This window comes from Gadus morhua, chromosome 14 (assembly GCF_902167405.1).
Source record: "Gadus morhua chromosome 14, gadMor3.0, whole genome shotgun sequence".
Lineage (NCBI taxonomy): Eukaryota > Metazoa > Chordata > Actinopteri > Gadiformes > Gadidae > Gadus > Gadus morhua.
In genome coordinates this window covers 20,407,019-20,425,474 of record NC_044061.1, presented here as the reverse complement: position 1 = coordinate 20,425,474, position 18,456 = coordinate 20,407,019, and the positions used below count along the sequence as shown (strand labels likewise).

The 18,456-nt window shown below is 48.2% G+C and overlaps 1 protein-coding gene across 1 annotated transcript in view; it reads left to right on the top strand.

The window, feature by feature from the left end:
* LOC115558807 (kinesin-like protein KIF13B) overlaps positions 1 to 18,401 on the top strand; it is a 29,803-nt gene extending 11,402 nt beyond the window's left edge. The window contains 34 exon segments of the mRNA XM_030377278.1: positions 422 to 478; positions 481 to 598; positions 1,873 to 1,960; positions 2,995 to 3,129; positions 4,639 to 4,751; positions 4,858 to 4,969; positions 5,615 to 5,827; positions 6,320 to 6,430; positions 6,705 to 6,839; positions 7,227 to 7,357; positions 7,497 to 7,583; positions 8,257 to 8,447; positions 10,207 to 10,376; positions 10,379 to 10,500; positions 11,085 to 11,200; positions 11,203 to 11,246; positions 11,490 to 11,636; positions 12,052 to 12,178; positions 12,181 to 12,200; positions 12,422 to 12,547; positions 12,704 to 12,797; positions 12,800 to 12,876; positions 13,380 to 13,537; positions 13,759 to 13,820; positions 13,823 to 13,890; positions 14,264 to 14,428; positions 14,659 to 14,758; positions 14,988 to 15,114; positions 15,225 to 15,280; positions 16,168 to 16,292; positions 16,671 to 16,949; positions 17,495 to 17,647; positions 17,848 to 17,925; positions 18,127 to 18,401. Coding sequence (XP_030233138.1) covers positions 422 to 478; positions 481 to 598; positions 1,873 to 1,960; positions 2,995 to 3,129; positions 4,639 to 4,751; positions 4,858 to 4,969; positions 5,615 to 5,827; positions 6,320 to 6,430; positions 6,705 to 6,839; positions 7,227 to 7,357; positions 7,497 to 7,583; positions 8,257 to 8,447; positions 10,207 to 10,376; positions 10,379 to 10,500; positions 11,085 to 11,200; positions 11,203 to 11,246; positions 11,490 to 11,636; positions 12,052 to 12,178; positions 12,181 to 12,200; positions 12,422 to 12,547; positions 12,704 to 12,797; positions 12,800 to 12,876; positions 13,380 to 13,537; positions 13,759 to 13,820; positions 13,823 to 13,890; positions 14,264 to 14,428; positions 14,659 to 14,758; positions 14,988 to 15,114; positions 15,225 to 15,280; positions 16,168 to 16,292; positions 16,671 to 16,949; positions 17,495 to 17,647; positions 17,848 to 17,925; positions 18,127 to 18,288 — 4,067 coding nt within the window. The 3' untranslated portion in view covers positions 18,289 to 18,401.
* The last annotated feature ends 55 nt before the right edge of the window (positions 18,402 to 18,456 follow it).

The window sequence follows — 18,456 nt, the reverse complement described above, 5'->3', positions numbered from 1 at the left end:
ACCCTCCCCTAGTCAGATACAGCTACTGACCTATCTCTAGTCAGACAGGAAGGTACTGACCAAGCAGTCACACAGGTAAGGACCCTCCTCTAGTAAGACAGACAGGTAAGGACCCTCCTCTAGTAAGACAGACAGGTAAGGACCCTCCTCTAGTAAGACAGACAGGGACTGACTGTCCTCCTAGTCAGACCCGACGGGTACTTACTGTCCTCTAGTCAGACAGACGGGTAATAACCATCCTCCTAGTCAGACAGACAGGTACTGACTGTCCTGAGTCAGACAGACAGGTACTGACCCTCCTCTAGTCAGACAGGGACTGACCCTCCTCTAGACAGACGGGCACTAACTGTCCTAGTCAAACAGACATGTATTGATGGTTGTAACTGTGTGTGTGTGTGTGTGTGTTGTGTGCGCGGTTCAGGTTCCGGTAAGTCGTACACCATGATGGGTTCGGTGGAGAACCCGGGGCTGATCCCGCGCTGTGCAGCGCCCTGTTCGACCGCACCCTGAAGGGGAAGAGGGAGGAGAGCTTCACGGTGGAGGTGTCCTACATGGAGATCTACAACGAGCGGGTCAGAGACCTGCTGGACCCCAAAGGGTACGCACGCTCCTCCCTCCAGCACCGGGAGACACTCACGCATCCATCAGCATCGACTGACCGCTCTGCTGCTATAAATATATTGACCCAGTAAAGATGGCCCCAGCACTTAGCTGGGTTTTGTTCCAGTTTGGACCCAGTGAGGTATTACGTTTTGAAGGTTAACCATGTTTTGGTTACTTATTGACATTCATGGTGAGATGAAACCCTTCTGATTTTACATATTTCCACAAATGATATTGCTCTCTAAATGTCTTGAGTCTTTCACAATTTAACTATTCCACAATTTCCAAAAAAAAAAAAGTTTAAAATGAAACAAGACCAGACCTCCAGATGTAGTTGCTGACCTATATAGCCTAATGGACTAATTGATCAGAAACTTCTTGTTGTTGAAAACCAATGAAGAGCTGCAGGCTTCAGGGTTCATGTACAGCGGGCCAGCAGTAAATCTGCACCCAGGCATCTGGCCACTGGCTGGCCCTCGCCCTCCCCAACCCCTTGACCCCTGACCCCAGTAAATGCCTATTAACAGCAGACTATCTCAGGGCAATATGGGGGTCGGCTGTGGACGGTGAAACCATGAAGCTCTCTGCAGTGGCGTGACCTCAAGGGGGCGTGTCTCAAATCCTTACAGAACAGGAACTGATGGGGAGTTAGACACTGCTCTGTACCAGGCCCTGTATGATACTAAGTACGATCACTGCAGTATGGATTTTCTTAAATGTCCTCCCATCATTGCAAATGGGCCAAACAGCAATAGTTGTCCGCTCATGGTTCAATAACTAAAGGCCCATAGCCCTACATTGTTGAGAGTGTATGAGGGACTGCTGTGTGTTTTTATTTGTATTGTTAGTGCTGCCGGTGTTATGTCATTTGACCTGCCCTAAATGTACAGTGAGAGCCCGGTGCAGTTGAGCACCGATCCCTCAAGGTCTTGTCCTTGGCTGAGGCCCCCCGGTGGCCGGCTGCCCCCACACACTCACCTGGTTCTGCAGTCAACTCAACTGTATTTTTATAGTCGTAATCACAGTTACAGTCCCAAGGGTGTCACAGGCTAGATTTTATGACAACCCCCTAACCCCTAGCCCCTGTTAAGGGCAAGGAGAAACGATCAAAGAATATTCCCAGAGAAGGAAGGAAGAAGGAGGGAGACCTTCCTCTGGGGATGGGTAGGAGTTCAATGAGGGCCATTAGTGGGTGAATAACAAGCCAAAAAGTTGTTAAAGTGTGTGTGTGTGTGTTTGTGTGTGTGTGTGTGTGTGTGTGATATCCAGGAGCAGACAGGCGTTAAGGGTTCGGGAGCATAAGGTTCTTGGACCTTACGTAGACGGCCTCTCCCGCCTTGCTGTGGCTTGCTACAAGGTAATGCACATAACACGCGTACACACTAGGCGTGTGTCGCAAAATTCATCGTTCTGTTCATGTATCGGTTTGGGAGGCAGGGTTTTTGGGTCGGTATGGTATTTGTTGGTTAGCAGGCGAAGAGCCTATTCAAAAGTAAAATAAATTATAGGTTTCTCCCCAAACAATGTTATTGTGGCCACCATATTACATTTAAAATAGGGCTGTAGTGACAAAGACATTTTTTCTTTCCAATTGGTTGATTGGGATGATGCTTTAAAAAGCACACTGCAATTTCAAGTAAGTGCTGTGTCGAGGAAGTCAGTGGCTTTCAGATCCATTCTTGATCAGTCTAACTCGGTTTCAGCAGAGCTTCAATTTGCAGTGGGAAGGGTTCTGCGATGCGCGCCCATATTTTGAGCAATGCTGAAAGTTATGTTTCATGGCGGTGCCGGTGTTCAAGCTCTCGTTAGAAACCCAACCCATGTAAGCTCCAAGTTCCACTGGAGTATGTAACCTTAGCAGTGTTCTTATTAGTAGGTAGAACTTTTGATATAGGAGGAGGAGCGTGAATAGTTGGTTCGTGTAGAAAGATATTGAAGCACTGGCTGTAAGAATTTGTGACGAATTGGCGCAGAAATGGGTATAGTGTTGGTAGAAGATGTCTTGAAAGAGAAAAGAGTCTTGCCAGGACAGCGACTAGACATCATCCGAAACTGAGAAGTTTTTAATTATGGCGCAAAACCTTATTCCGCCAATAAATTTATTTGAAAGATCTTTCTGCAAATGCCTTTTTTGATTTTTTACTTTCCATCCATAGTACACAAAAATACATACACACATAAATACACTTTCCATCCATAAGACGCACATATACATGCACATAAAAATACACACATGTACACACAATTGCATACACACACATTTACACAAATACGTTTACACAAATACATTGCACCATTTTTGGATTTTTCCGTTTTAAATGTAGTTTGAAAGTAGCAGTGTGTTGGTAAAGATGATGATGACTGTGGTGGTGATGATATCTGTGTCGACAGGACATTGAGTCTCTGATGTCGGAGGGGAACAAGTCTCGGACGGTCGCGGCCACCAACATGAACGAGGAGAGCAGTCGCTCCCACGCCGTCTTCAACATCATCCTCACGCACACGCTGATAGACCTGCATTCCGGGGTAACGCGCACGCACACACACACACACACACAATTATGTTTTGCAATATTCTTGTGTTGTTTTCAGCTTTCACAAAACTTAATTATTTACACATGTGCGCACACGTTTAAAGACCTGCTCCTGGGGTGACACACACACACAATTATGTTTGACATTATTATTTTATTGTTGGTTTTTTATTTCAGCATTCACAAAACTCACACAAAACATAATTAACACACATGTGCGTGCACAGACCTTCAGTCTGGGGTTTCACTTATGCACATGCACGCACACAGCCTGACCAGCCTGAACTGTTGGGTATCACACACTATCTCTCTCTCTTGTACCCTGGTTTCCAAGGCTCCCAGCCAAAGGCCTGTTAATAATTGACCTAATTGTCACGTGACCCCGGTTTCTAACGTGTTTGTCTGCCCCTTGTCATACTTTTTACATCTGTGTATATTTATACTTCTATATGGTTGATATCAAGACTGTCACAGGACCTGTGTCTGTGTCTCTATGTTCATTCAATACCATTGGTTATTCCGCCATGAAGTCATTCAGTCAGTGCAGCCATGTTTTAAAAATAAACGTGCTTCGTGGCTGTCTTGACATCCTGTTGGTTAGTCAGCCGGCTGGGAAACCAGCTATTATGACTTCAGTGGGGCACTGGATCCTGCAGCTCTAGTTTTAATTTTCATGCAGTCTGAGCTAGCTCCTGGTGCTTGTCTGCTGAGTCCACCCTCTGTATGCAGACTCGGTGTCCGAATCATTAAAGTGCTGATGGAGGTGGGGGAACTTGGACGAGTTCAACCAGGTCAGGCTATCTCTGACATTGAGTGCCATCTGGTGGCCGGTCCAGGCGGGGGGCTGACATGTAACTAATGTTGACATCGCAAAGAGCTCTTCAGAGCTTGGCTCAGTTCCAACACGTTATCTGCATTTGCATAGATCCTACATATATATACATAAACAAAGCACTTAGGTTAGGAGTACAAGTACAACTCCCTCCATAGGACATTAAAGGCCTGGGGCTGGGTCTATGTGGTAATGTCGTAAGAATGTTGCTGAGGGGGCTGATTGCCCAGCCCAGCCCGTCTAACGTGGCTGCCAGGGGTTTGTCCTCTCAAGGAATTGATCTGCTACCTCCTCTCTATGTGATGTCATCGTTTTTCTGCTGGCTCCACTCCTTCTAGCCTTCTGCTATATCCTCTACTCATGATGTCATGGCCTAGCTCCTCAGCTTTCATCCTCCCTCTGCACCCTAATGTGTAGGATGTCATGGCCTCCCACCGGTTGCTATGATGTCCTTTGCTTCCTGCTTATGTTTTGATATCCCTCTCCATGCTCATTTCACATCCCCCTCCCTCCAACCTTCCTCTCCTCCCTCCTCATTTAACCTGCTGACACTAGATCCTCCTAAGAACACTCTGTACATGATCAGGTTACTGACTCGCGGACTGTTGTCTCCCTCTGGCTCTCTCTCCCTGTCCATCTCTTTCTTTGCCTCTGTCTCTCTCTGGGCAGACGAGTGGGGAGAAGGTGAGCAAGCTGAGTTTGGTGGACCTGGCTGGCAGTGAGAGGGCAGCCAAGACCGGAGCCGGTGGAGACCGACTCAAAGAGGGCAGCAACATAAACAAGTAGGCAGCCTGATGTGTGAAAACACAGAAGCGCGTATTCAGTGCAGATAAGTTGGATATTATTAAGATATACTGTTGATGAGACATTTGTGTGTGTCTGTGTCAGGTCCCTGACCACATTAGGCCTGGTGATCTCAGCATTGGCTGAACAAGGAGCAGGAAAGAACAAAACCAAGTTTGTCCCCTACAGGGATTCTGTTCTCACATGGCTGCTAAAGGTACGCACTCATACTCACTCACACTCACTCACACATTCACACTTTCTCCATACATTGTTACCAAGTTCAGTCAGGACAAGTTTACACACCCAAACAGGTTCCCTGCTTGGCATGGGTGCACACACAGCTATTTGCTTTTAGGTTTGGGTATCGAAACCCAGTACCACTATGGTACTGGTTCCTTTACGACCTACACCTATTCGCTGCCATTCAGAGCTGCCAATTGATTGATTCCTCTGTGTGATGCAGCGCCACTGTCGTCTCCCACGCAGATCACCTTGACACTTTTGGTACAGAGCCTATCAGATAATGGAGTTGATTAAACTGATGAGTTAGTTATTTGCTAACCCTAACTCTTAAGGACACAGGGGTGTAGGAAACAAAAAAATGAAACCAAATTTATAGGCTACTGCTATATACTGTTTAATGATTATGGTATGTAGTATGTATTTATTCTTATAAATATATTAAATATATATTCTAAAAAAAAATGATGCTTTAAATAGTGTTGGTTCAAGCACCGTTCAGGCAGTGGTTTTAAAGGGTGGTTTTAGTATGAACCGTGTTCAGTTTTCACATGGTATGACGTGTGTAACCGGCCCGTTTCAGGTCAACGTTAAACTCCCCCTCCCTTTGTGTCTCCAGGACAGCTTGGGCGGCAACAGCCGGACGGCGATGGTCGCCACGGTGAGCCCGTCGGCCGACAACTACGACGAGACGCTGTCCACGCTGCGCTACGCCGACCGCGCCAAGAGCATCGTCAACCACGCCGTGGTGAACGAGGACCCCAACGCCCGCATCATCCGGGAGCTGCGGGAGGAGGTGGAGAAGCTCCGGGACCAGCTCACCCAGGCCGAGGTGAGGGGGGGAGGGGGGTCAGGGTTCACCACGGTCGGCCCCTCTGGAGCCTCTGGGATTTTATTTGAACCGGCGTCTGTAAACGCTCCAGAGATCTGAGGGTCCTTGGTTTGAGGTGCTGTACATCTGGCCGGGCCCCCGGGGGGCCGAGAAGGATGTCAAAGAGGCTTCAGTTGTTTTACACCCACAAACTGAAAGACGCATGAGATGGGACTCACTGGTTCCTGTTGCTTACATGCCTCTCCTCTCCTTTCTTATCCACTCCTTTCTCCTCCTCCTTCATCTTGTTCCTCCTCCCATGTCTCCCCTCCTCCCTCAACTCTTCCCATCTCCTCACCTCATCTCATCTCCTCACCTCCTCTCATCTCATTTCATTTCCTCTCCTCCCCTCTCCTTTCTCCTCTCCTCTCCTCTCCTCTCCTCTCCTCTCCTCTCCTCACCTCACCTCCTCACCTGACCTCCTCTCCTTTCCTCTCCTCTCCTCCCCTCCAGTCTCTGAAGGCTCCGGATTTGAAGGATCGTCTGGAGGAATCAGAGAAGTTGATCCAGGAGATGACCGTCACCTGGGAGGAGAAACTACGCAAGACGGAAGAGATAGCGCAGGTAACACACGCGCACACGCGCGCAGCTGCTCACACCCACATCATTAATAATGCAGTCTTTATTGTGTATTTAATATTTATGGAGATACTTTTTTATATTGGTTCTTTTTCCGTTACGTTGTCGACCCTGCCCATGTTGCAAGAATGTCATGGTCCAGACCCCCCGGGGTATACTATACGCTTTATGCTTTGACTTCCACAAGTGCGGACAGAAAACAACAGGTCGACCAACAAAAAATGGAAGCCACATTTTCCACGTTTTTTTGTGTGCTTAGGAGCGTCAGAGACAGTTGGAGAGCCTGGGGATCTCTCTTCAGTCCTCTGGGATCCGAGTGGGAGACGACAAGTGCTTCCTGGTCAACCTGAACGCTGACCCGGCCCTCAATGAGCTGCTGGTGTACTACCTGAAGGTAGGGTGAGCCCTGCCCTCACATCCCCCTAGGGGCCTCCTCCACTGCATCCTCTCAAATGGGGGGGGGTTCTTGTCCGTTCAGTTGTTTTATTGGTCATGAACAAGTATTAAATAATGCAACCATAATATAATAAGTTGAATCTGAATACGTGAAACTATGTATTTGCACCACCCATTTGATCTTCTTGTTGTTTCACATTTGTAAGTCGCTTTGGATAAAAGCGTCTGCTTAATGCCCTAAATGTTAATGTAAATGTGTTCACACCAAATAACATGCACATACATTATTTTCATCATTTAAATTTGCAAAAATAAAAAAGCGTAAATGTCAAAATGAACCATGTTACATACAGCGTTCATGCGTGTTTGTTTGACTCTGTTTCAGGAGCACACAAAGGTGGGCTCAGCAGATTCCCAGGACATCCAGCTGTGTGGAATGGGCATTCAGGCGGAGCACTGTGTCATCGTCATCACCACAGAGTGGGCCGTCGTGCTCACACCTTACCCTAACTCCCGGTACGAGGTCTGGGAGTCTCTGTGATGCAGACTTAAGGAACCGCCACTACACATGGTTTTATCGGGTCTAGACTTTTACATATTTATACCAGTTGTTAATTATAGTGTGTGTGTGTGTGTGTGTCATGTGTTTCTGCAGTACGTGTATCAACGGCTCTCCGGTCACCAATCCTCAACCGCTTCACCATGGTGACAGAATCCTGTGGGGTAACAACCACTTCTTCAGGTACAACACCACCAGTCACTACGGTAACCATGTTAAGGCAAAAAACACTTCTTCATGCACACCACAACCACCACTCACTATGGTAACCATGTTAAGCTAGCAACAGATTCTTCAGGTACACCACCACCAGTCACTACGGTAACCATGTCAGGTCAACAACCTCTTCTTCAGGCACACCAACAGTCACTATGCCTACCATATTAAGGGAAAAAACACTTCTTCATGCACACCACCAGTCTCTCTTGTAACTCTGTTATGGTAACAACCAAGCTAAGCACCAGTCACTGTAATAATCCTTTTAAGCAACAGTAGCTAAGCGTCCCCCAGTTAATTTATTCAAAATGTTAAGCTATCGACTACTGCTTCAGGAACATATCACTACATGTCACTATGATAACCACCTTAGGCTACAGCCACTACTTCAGGTATGTCACCGGTTAGCCCACTAAATCAACTGTCGACTGTCATTTATACCTTGGCACCAGAACAAAGCTGTCTGGAAAAAGCCAGTCACATGTAATCATTTAGTCTCACTTTGATTAATTCTATGAACAATTGACTGAACAGTCAGTCATCACCTGCTGGTGTGAGAGGGACGTTGCAACACCGCTCTGCGTTAGAAAATGTTATTCGGTTTGTTGACGGAAGTTCATTCCTTCCATGATTCCTCTAGGATAAACTTGCCCAAGCGGCGTCCCCGTGGGGCTGAGGAAGAGGAGGGCGAGGGCGGTCAGATGAAGAACAGTGGCAGCAGTGAGCAGCTAGACGCCGACGCGGACTCTGCCAGCGAGGTCTCCAGTGAGGTCAGCTTCTCCTACGAGTTTGCCCAGACGGAGGTGATGATGAAGGCCCTAGGATCCAACGGTAAGATACGCCCGGATGAGTGTCTGTCTGGCTACGTCTGCCTGCCTACTTCTGTCCATTTCTGTTTGTTGACGACTGTCCAAGACTTTCTATCCATGCATGTCTGTCTCTCTGTCCATATCTTTCTGTCCTTCTGTCCGTCTGTCTGTCTTTCCGTCTGTCTTTCCGTCTGTCTGTCTGTCTTTCCGTCTCTCTGTGTCTTTCCGTCTGTCTGTCTGTGTCTTTCCGTCTGTCTGTCTGTCTTTCCGTCTGTCTGTCTGTGTCTTTCCGTCTGTCTGTCAGTGTCTTTCCGTCTGTCTGTCTGTCTCTGTGTCTTTCCGTCTGTCTTTGTATTGAAAGCAATTTAGTAGTCCAAACCAGGGGTTCCCACAAAAAATAGTTTGGTGGAGGGGGAAGTGCTGCAGAGAAAGATGCACGAGTTGTACCCTATAATTAGAGTAGTGGAATCATCCGTCATCTTTTTGAACCTGGACCTTATGTTCCGATCGTTTTGGGTGTAGGGGACTCATGCAGACTATTTTGGAATCTGGTCCAGTTTTGTGCGAGAAAGCTGCAGCCGTAATCCAGGGAAACAGGCTGGGATATATCTCTTGGGCCTGTAGCGCCTAGTACGTCCTCTAAAAGGGATTGTTTTTGTTATTGATGGCTCAGATTGTATTCTAACATTATGGAAAGGATAACCGCCAAAGAACTACAACAATTTTCTTTACCATTCACTTGATCCTGGTCGGTTTGTTATTGTTCCCAATCAAGATTCGCTCAAGGAAGATACTCTTTCTGAAATCTGGTTGTGGCAGGAAATGTCCATATTGTTATAACGATCTAAACTCTCCTTCACCCAAACCTTTTAGATAACTCTAAGCCTCACTTTCTGTAGTCCTACACAATAAACTCTTTCCTCTACAGCTCTCACTCATGTTTTCACTATTTTCTTCTTCACTTTAGGATTTAGTATTTATCTTACCTTAGTCTCAGTGGTACTGAAAAACAACCCAATCTTGTCCCCTGATCTACTTTGATAATAAGCAGCACTCTCACCAGAACCAGTCGATCCCTGAAGGGTCATCATAAAAACATTACCCAGGATGTAGTTCCAAGTAAAACCGGAAATCGGATTACCCCCTTTTTACTCTGTAATAAATGAATCACATTATAGAAGTAAGATGCACTCTGTTTGAGGATTTAGTGACCAACACATCCCTTGAATACTGGTAGTGGCAGGATAGCATTATGATGCCGTTGATGCCTCCGTGGTGTTATGATGCGTTTTACTATCCATCCGTCTCGGAGGTCCGAGGATGTTGCCTAGCGACACGCACAAACACGCCCCTTTTCCTCGGACGGCGAACTCGCCATCTCGGTTTAACTCAGTGGTGACCGAGCAAAATTCCGAGACAGAATTCAAGATGGCTGCGCCCATTGTGACTTGAAGTATGAACTGTTTTCATTGTGCTTGGACCACTTTGGTGGTTTAAATGGCAATTTCAATCACTCGTATTACTGCAATACCTTACTGCGTCCGTATCTCTACCTATGGCCTATAGCCTACTTATTTTGGAGCGCCTGGTCCTCTGCCAATGCTACCGCGACAACAGCTTTCCGGGTGGCGTCCATGTTTTCCTCCAACGACCGAGCGAAATAATAAAATGCTTGAAGTGTGGGCGTGGCGTCAGATCCGAGATCCGAGTCGGTTCGCAGAGAATACTCGAACGCAGCACTAGTCTGTGGGTTCACCCCCCCCCCCCCCCATGTGCTCCAGACCCCATGCAGGCCGTCCTCCAGTCCCTGGAGCGGCAGCACGAGGAGGAGAAGCGCTCGGCCCTGGAGCGCCAGAGGCTCATGTACGAGCAGGAGCTGCAGCAGCTCCGGCGCCGGCTGCACCCCGACCGGCTGTCGGGCCAGGGAGGAGCCCCCAGCCCGGGCAGGCCAGCCAGACGGGCCAGTCGGGCCAGGGCCTACAGTCCCACCACCGCAGCCTGGAGAGACTCAGCATGGGGGGCATGGCCCACTCCACCAGCGCCCAGAGCCGGCTGAGGCAGTGGAGCGAGGAGAGGTGGAGGAGATCAGCCCTTCTTTTATTGCTATAGACGTGATTCAACGAGTGGCCATATTGCTTAGTTGGATGGGGGAAACCATCTAGACTCTTTGGAACCATGACAGCTCAAAGCACACTATTTGGTTCTGAATTCCATTGTCCCATTGCATTACCGTCGCGTTTCAGTTTTTTCCCAATGTTCCAAGAATGACAACCACAAATCAATATGGCTGATACGTGAATAAGGTCAATGTTGAAGTGGTTTATATTACGGCAATGGGGATGTCATGGTTGTTCCCTGTTGTATTTATTGCTCATATTGCAACCAACCCTGGAAGAACAAATCAAAAAGTAATTAAGAAGTACTTGGAATCTGAAACAAATGTAGGAATAAGATAAGTGGAGATGGGATTTGATTGATCCCAGTCGAGACATTCAGGAGCCATGGCAGCAAGTACAAGACAGTAAACCACTCTGTACTCCAAGAGATAGACTGAGAGCCAGGGACGGATATAGGAGCAGAGATTCAACAGAGACGTCTTAAAGGGTTTCTAGAGCTATCCATCGTCACTCCCCTCACTGATCCCCCCCCCCCCCCCCAGAGAGGCGGTCCTGACGCGCAGTCTGCGGCGTCTGAGGGAGCAGATCGTCAGAGCCAACCTGCTCGTCCAGGAGGCTGGCTTCATCGCCGAGGAGCTGGACAGGCTCACTGAGTACCGGTCACCCTGCAGATCCCCACGGACAACCTCAACGCTAACCGCAAGGTGAAGGACACACACACACCACACACACACACACACACACACACACACACACAGAGACACACACACAGAGACACACACAACACCCCCAACCTTAACGCTAACCAGGTCGTTATGAATACACATCCAGTTTGTTTGTTTGCACAGTGAATCTCCTTGCGTCCCACGTGGTAACGGACATGGCACATCACCGCCTACAATGGGAGACATCTCTTTAACGGTGTTTGTTTTTAACGATGTGTGCAGCGGGACGCGGTGCTGAGCGAGCCAGCGGTCCAGGTGAGGAGGAAGGGCCGGGCCAAGCAGATCTGGACTCTGGAGAAGATGGAGAACCGCCTGGTGGACATGAGGGACCTCTACCAGGAGTGGAAGGACTTTGACGACGACAACCCCGTGAGTTACCGTGACTACCCACTCGGTATGCCCCGACAACCTGGCCAGCTACCGACACTACTTGACCATCAGTAACTATGAATAGACCTCGGAGCTACTAAAACAACCTACCTGATGTCCATGAAAACAACCCATCCGCTAACATGGCCAACTCACTCGGTAACCACGACAACCGTGGGAGTTCCCATGGTGGGTCGACCCGAACGTCCTTTTTGAGTAATTACGGCAACGACCCACTCGGTTACCACGACAACTCATTCAGCGACTATGACAAAGTTGAGGTTGACCATCACCGACCTTTCAGTCACAATGACAACCCTGCGACTTGCCCATGGGGGAGTAAACGATGACCACATCAGACCAGGTCGCTCTGAAGAACGCCGTGTCCCTCTCTCGCCCCCTCGCCCTCTCCCAGGTGATGTGCTCGTACCTGCGCAGGGCCGACCCCTTCTTCGACGAGCAGGAGAACCACAGCCTGATCGGCGTGGCCAACGTCTTCCTGTCCTGTCTCTTCTACGACGTCAAGCTGCAGTACGCCGTGCCATCATCAACCAGAAGGGGGAGGTATGGACTCCCCGCGCCCTCTCACACACCCGCACATGCACTAGCACACACGGACACAGTGCCAGGAACTGTTAAAGGACCCCAAATATTCCATATTTATTTTCTATTAGGTGCTACGAGCCTGTTAGGTGCATCGAATTTGAGCAGCTGTGGTAGCCATCGTGTCATCGTTATTTGAGCTTCTCCAGTCCGTACTAAACGTCCGGTACCATGTGGGTCAGGTGGCGGGGCGTCTCCACGTGGAGGTGATCCGGGTCGCGGGCGGGTTCCAGGACAGCGTCGGCGGGGGGGAGGAGGGAGACAGCAGCCCCGACACGGACAACCAGGACCGCAAGCTCGTCTGCATGGTGAGCACACTCTGCACACTCTGCACTCACTCACTCACTCACACAGCAAACACACATCGGCACACGTGCTCATTCTGGAAGCCATCCTGGCCGTCCACCTCTGGCCTCCAGCCTACCTCTCTTGGTTTGACCTTTGACCCACGTGTTGCGTTGCAGCTGAAGATCCTGCAGGCCACGGGGCTGCCCCAATACCTCTCCAACTTCGTCTTCTGCCAGTACTCTTTCTGGGACCAGCCGGAGCCCATCATTGTGGCCCTGAGGTGGACACATCCACATCGTCCCCTGGGGCCAAAGACCCCCACTGCATGGTGGTGTTCGACAGCTGCAAGGTAGGTTGCTCTCTCTTTTTTTTTTTTTTTATCTATATACAAACCTCCATTGTTTCTTGAATGTGTATGGTTAGTGTTACTTGCTGCGGGGATTGAGGTAAGCTGCTTATGTGTGTTATAACCTTTACTTACTAATAGTAACATAATACATTGGGTCTGACTGCCATTGTGTTATGCAATGAGAAATAGACGAAAAAAATATATGAATGAAACGATGACATCCTTACTCGTGTAATCATGAGTAGACCATCCGGTTCAGTGTTGCTCCCCAAACCCTCTAACTCTACAGAGATAGGGTTTTGTTAGAAGACAGTGGTACTTCTGTACAGAGGCATACAGTTGCAGGGCATGTTTTTATCTTGGTGTCTTGGTTTAAACCGTGTAATTGTATCCGTTGCTTTCTATTAATGCCTCCCTATCTCCACATCACTGATGTGGTGATAAGAAGGCAGATGGTAAAGTTTGGAAATGGGAAGAACTCAAAGGTTATTTTTGTGTTTCAGGAGCTGGCTGTGTCGGTGACGGAGGAGTTCATTGAGTATCTGACGGAGGGAGCCGTAGCCATCGAGGTCTACGGCCACAGGCAGGCTGACCCGGCCAGGAACCCAGCCCTCTGGGACCTCAGCATCATCCAGGCCAAGACGCGGACACTGAGAGACCGGTACAAACACACACACACAAGAAACACAGACACAAGGAACACACACACACACACGAAGGAACACACACACACACACGAAGGAACATGCACACACACACGAAGGAACACACACACACGAAGGAACACACACATTGAATCCAGGCCATGAGTGTCCTGTGAGCTGAGGAGTCTGCCTCTCCAAGGGTAAACATTATGCTTGTTGTCGCCGCCGCCCCCTACAGGTGGAGCGAGGTAACACGGCGTCTTGAGCTGTGGGTTCAGATCCTGGAAATCAACGAGCAGGGGGGTTTGTCCCTGTGGAGGTGGTGCCCGCCAAGGATGTGTGTACAGGCGGCATCTTCCAGCTCAGACAGGTCATTTCCCAAACCTTTCTTCTGTCATACTACTACTTTTGTTTTTCTGTTGTTTACTGGTTGATTCTTAGTTTGTTGTAGGGCACATTGAATATTATTACATACATAAACGCGACACAAACAAGAATCATGTTTTGAAACGGAGCAAAGCACACAGCGCATTATTTTCGAGGGAGAGAGGGAGAGGGGGAGAGACCTTTTTTTTTTTTACATGTTCTGGACAATTTGACATCCATTGGTTGTTGTCTCTTTTTGCATAATAATTGGAGCTCTCCACGTTTCATTTTGCTGCTAACATACTTAAATGATAGTTCAGGTAACCGATAAAAAGGTGTGAGGTTTGACCCCTGGCTGTTGCCCTCCCCCCACTCAGGGCCAGTCACGGCGGATCCAGGTGGAGGTGTGCTCGGTGCAGGACTCTGGCACCATGCCCCTGATCGCTGAGCTGATCCTGGCCGTGTCTGTTGGGTGCGTTGAGATCCAGCCCGCAGCCAACGGGGGCTCCCAGCAGTCCCAGGAAGACATGGACAGCTACCAGGTATCTGACCAAAGGCCTGTAGATCTCTATCTGACCCCCACCAGCTTGAGATCAGACCCCAGTCAGGTCTCTATTCAGGGTTTCTTGAGTGTGGTTGGTCTGTTCTGTTAACAGTTGTGGGGTTTTGGATGCATGACGTACTTGGACAATTCTTTTTCTGCTGATGTTTTGAGAAATATATAGATATGTTCGCTCAGGGATAAAAAAGCCTCTATGTTTTGTGTGTGTAGGACAGGGATCTGGAGCGGTTAAGGCGCCAGTGGCTCGCTGCACTGACCAAGAGACAGGAGTACCTCGACCAACACCTACAGGCCATCGTCACCAAGCCTGGTAACGCACTGCAAGCCCTTTGTCTGGATAATGTCTTAGTCATGTTTGCTTATCTATATTTATGCGAGTGTGTTTGTCATTAGTTTGCACGTGGGTGTGATTGTTTGTGTACTTACTAGAAATGTATACTCATTTGTCCGTCTAATTTGTGTATATGTTTGTGTGTAGAATATTTGCATGTATTTCTGTAATGCTTGTGTATACTTCTGTGTGTGCGTGTTTGAAGCAGAGAAGTGTGAGGATGACATGGAGAGAGAGGCCCAGCTCTTGGAGTGGCGTCTGACCCTGACGGAGGAGAGGAACGCCGTCATGGTGCCCTTCTCTGGCAGCGGTATCCCCGGGGCCCCCGCAGAGTGGTACGTTCGGGGCCCCAGCCTCAGTTTGGCTCCAGGCCCTGCAGGCTTGTGGTTCAGCCTTAGTGCTCTCCTGTTTCATTTTGTTTAACAATCCTCTGTTTTTTTTGCAGGGTACCCCCTCCCGGGATGGAAACCCACACGCCTGTCCTCTTCCTGGAGCTGAGCGGTACGTAGTGTCATGGGCTCTAGGCCTGTACAGAGCCCTTCATAGGCCGGTCGGACTAAAGGCTGTCGGTACAACTCTGTCCTCTCATCATATCTCTGCTCACTGTCTGCCTGTGTACAGTCTGTAGGGGTGGGAATCTCTTGGCACCTCACGACTCGATTCCGATTATGAGGTCAACGATTCGATTCTGAAGCGATTATCGATGAATCTCGATGCAACAATTTTTTTTTATGTACATTTCCGTGCGTGATTTACAAAAATATATATATCTGGGTTTGCTACTCAGAGTTTGCAAATCACTTCCTACTTTTGTGATGATCATTAAAGACAGCAACAGATTAATTAACTTATCTAATATTTTATAAGAGAGAAAGCTTCTGTCACAAATATGACTTTCTATGACAATGCAATAATCAATGCAGCTTGCATTATAACACAATATGGAAGCATGCAAAAAATAGGTTTCAGTTTTATTTTATTTCTAATCTTTCTTTTCTATGTCATTAAAGAAAAAGCTGCTCTTGAATTAGAAGGAGTTCTTGTGTCTGGCTGTGAGTTTGCGTGCATGCTATGCGTAGGATGAATCGCAATCGTGTCAAGACAAATCAGATTGGCCAATACACACTTAAGTTAAATTAAATAATTTTAAAATTACAAAAAGTATCCCTCTCTGGCGAGCAGAATGTTGCAGCAGGCAAAAAAACAATTAATTCAGATTATTAATTTATCTGCATCGAGACAGAATCATTCTAGCGAGAATCGCGATGCACCGAAGAATCGATTATTTTTCCCACCCCTAACTGTCTGCCTGTGTCGACTCATCTTACACCTTCTCCCTTCTGTTTGTGCGTGTGTGTGTGTGTGTGTGTGCGTGTGTGTGTGTGCAGCTGACGACCTGAGCTCTCAAGACCAGATGTCTGCCCCAGAGGCTGGCGGTCTAGACGCCACTCTGAATGGAGAGGACGAGGACGACTTCTTCGACCTGCAGATCGTCAAACACTACGACGAAGAGGTCAGCACTCCAAACCTTATGGATTCATTCCAAAATGATATGGGCAGTTCAAAGATGTGCAAAAACACTTTACATTACATTTTTCTCTCCACCATAACCAACCTGTGGTTGCCCACATCACATTTAACACCTGCAACAACTGAATACAATGTATTTACAATGTAGTAGGGGTTAATTTTCGCTTTAACCCTAAAGAAACGTAAACATCGATAACATAACAAAATTATTCAAAATCGTGAATAATATAAAATAGAAATGCCAAAATGTGTGGCATGTGTGTGTGTGTGTGCGTGCGTGCGTGCGACCAGACGTGTGCGTGAGTGCGTGCGACCAGATGATGTGCGTGTGTGTAACTCTACGGCGTGCCTTGGGTTCCAGGTGAAGGCGGAGGCCTCCTGGGACTCCACGGTCCACGAGTGCCCCCAGCTGAGCCGGGGCGGCGGGGCGTGGCCGGAGCAGCGCGTGTACCTGACGCTGCGCGTGGCCGTGCAGCTCAGCCACCCCGCCGAGATGCAGCTGGTGCTGAGGAAGCGCGTGTGCGTCAGCGTGAACCCCGGGCGCCAGGGCTTCGCCCACAACCTGCTGAAGCGCATGTCCACGCGGAGCACCATCCCCGGCTGCGGGGTCACCTTCGAGGTGGTCTCCAACATCCCCGGGGTGAGACACGGCTGGTCCGGGGGGTGGATGGTGGTGGTTGTGGAGCGATACTGACTACTGGGGACCCACGATGAATGTCTGCTCTAGGGGTGGGAATCACAGGGCACCTTGCGATACGATATGCGATACATGGCCCACAATACAGATAATATCGTGATTCTGCGATTAATCAATATATTGTTAGACAATCCTATAACAAACCATTGCGATAATGTCTAATGATGAATACAAAATGACCGTGAAGGGTAAGGTGCTTGATTTGTCTTTGTTCATGGTCCAAACTGAGTTTTTCAGTAAATTGTCTAAAATTAATTTTATTTTTATTTTTATAATCAATTAAAATATATTGATATTTAACGCCAGTTTACCGATTCTCGTATCGCACGAAGAAGTGTGACGATATATCGCTGTATCAATATCAATATCAAGATGCCTAGAGATAAAAGTGGAAGGAAGGGGATTCTGACTGACTTTGTATATCTGCCTGTCTCTCTGTCCATCTCTTTGTCTGTGGGTATCTCTGTGCCTCGCTGCCTCTGTCTCAGGACCCACTGGGTTCGGAGGACAGGGAGATGTTGGCTCGTCAGGCCACCGACTCTCAGAACGCAGAGACGTCGGAGAACGAGGCCGCCATCGAAAAGTACCTGCGCAGTGTTCTGGCAGTGGAGAACATCCTCACCCTAGATCGCCTCAGACAGGTACACACGCACGCGCACGCACGCAGCGCGCGCACACACACACACACACACACACACACACTAGAGCTCTTTAGAATGAGACTAGACATTCATTTTCTACCTATTCACATTGTCTCAGTTCCATCACTCGTAAGATAAGACAGTAATATGTCAAACGTTGTGCGTTTGTTAATGTTCATGCTTTAATGTGTGTGTGATAGGAGGTAGCAGTGAAGGAGCACCTTGCTGGCAGAGGGAGGGGTAACAGAAGGAGTCTAAGTTCCCCGTCTGTCCACCGGGTAAGACCCCCATTCCTATTACCACACTACAATACAGTACCATGTGAGACGACATCAATAAATACCTTACTGTGCAATGCAGTATGCTACAACAGTGTTTAGAGCTTGGGTAGGTGTGTGTGTGTGTGTGTGTGTGTGTGTGTGTGTGTGTGTGTGTGTGTGTGTGTGTGTGTGTTTACTGATCACATGTTGTCCGTGCAGCTGTCTGGAAGCAGACAGGACCTGTCTTCTTCATGCATGGTGGACGACAACAAGGTAGCCTTGTCTTTATTCTCCCACCTCTTCCTTGTGTTGCTAGGCAATGTTAAACTTCATTACATACACCTCGCTTGTATGATGTTCCGTAATCCCACTCCAGAATGACCCTGTTGTACACTGTGCATTTGATAATATAAACAGTTTGATTGGACCCAGCTCACGCAGTGTTACTATGGGTCAGAAGGTTTTCCAGGTTTGTCAAGTGCATAATATGATAACATGAAGCCTCATGTCATGTTCATTTGTGTGTGTGCGTCAGGGCCGATGGGGAGA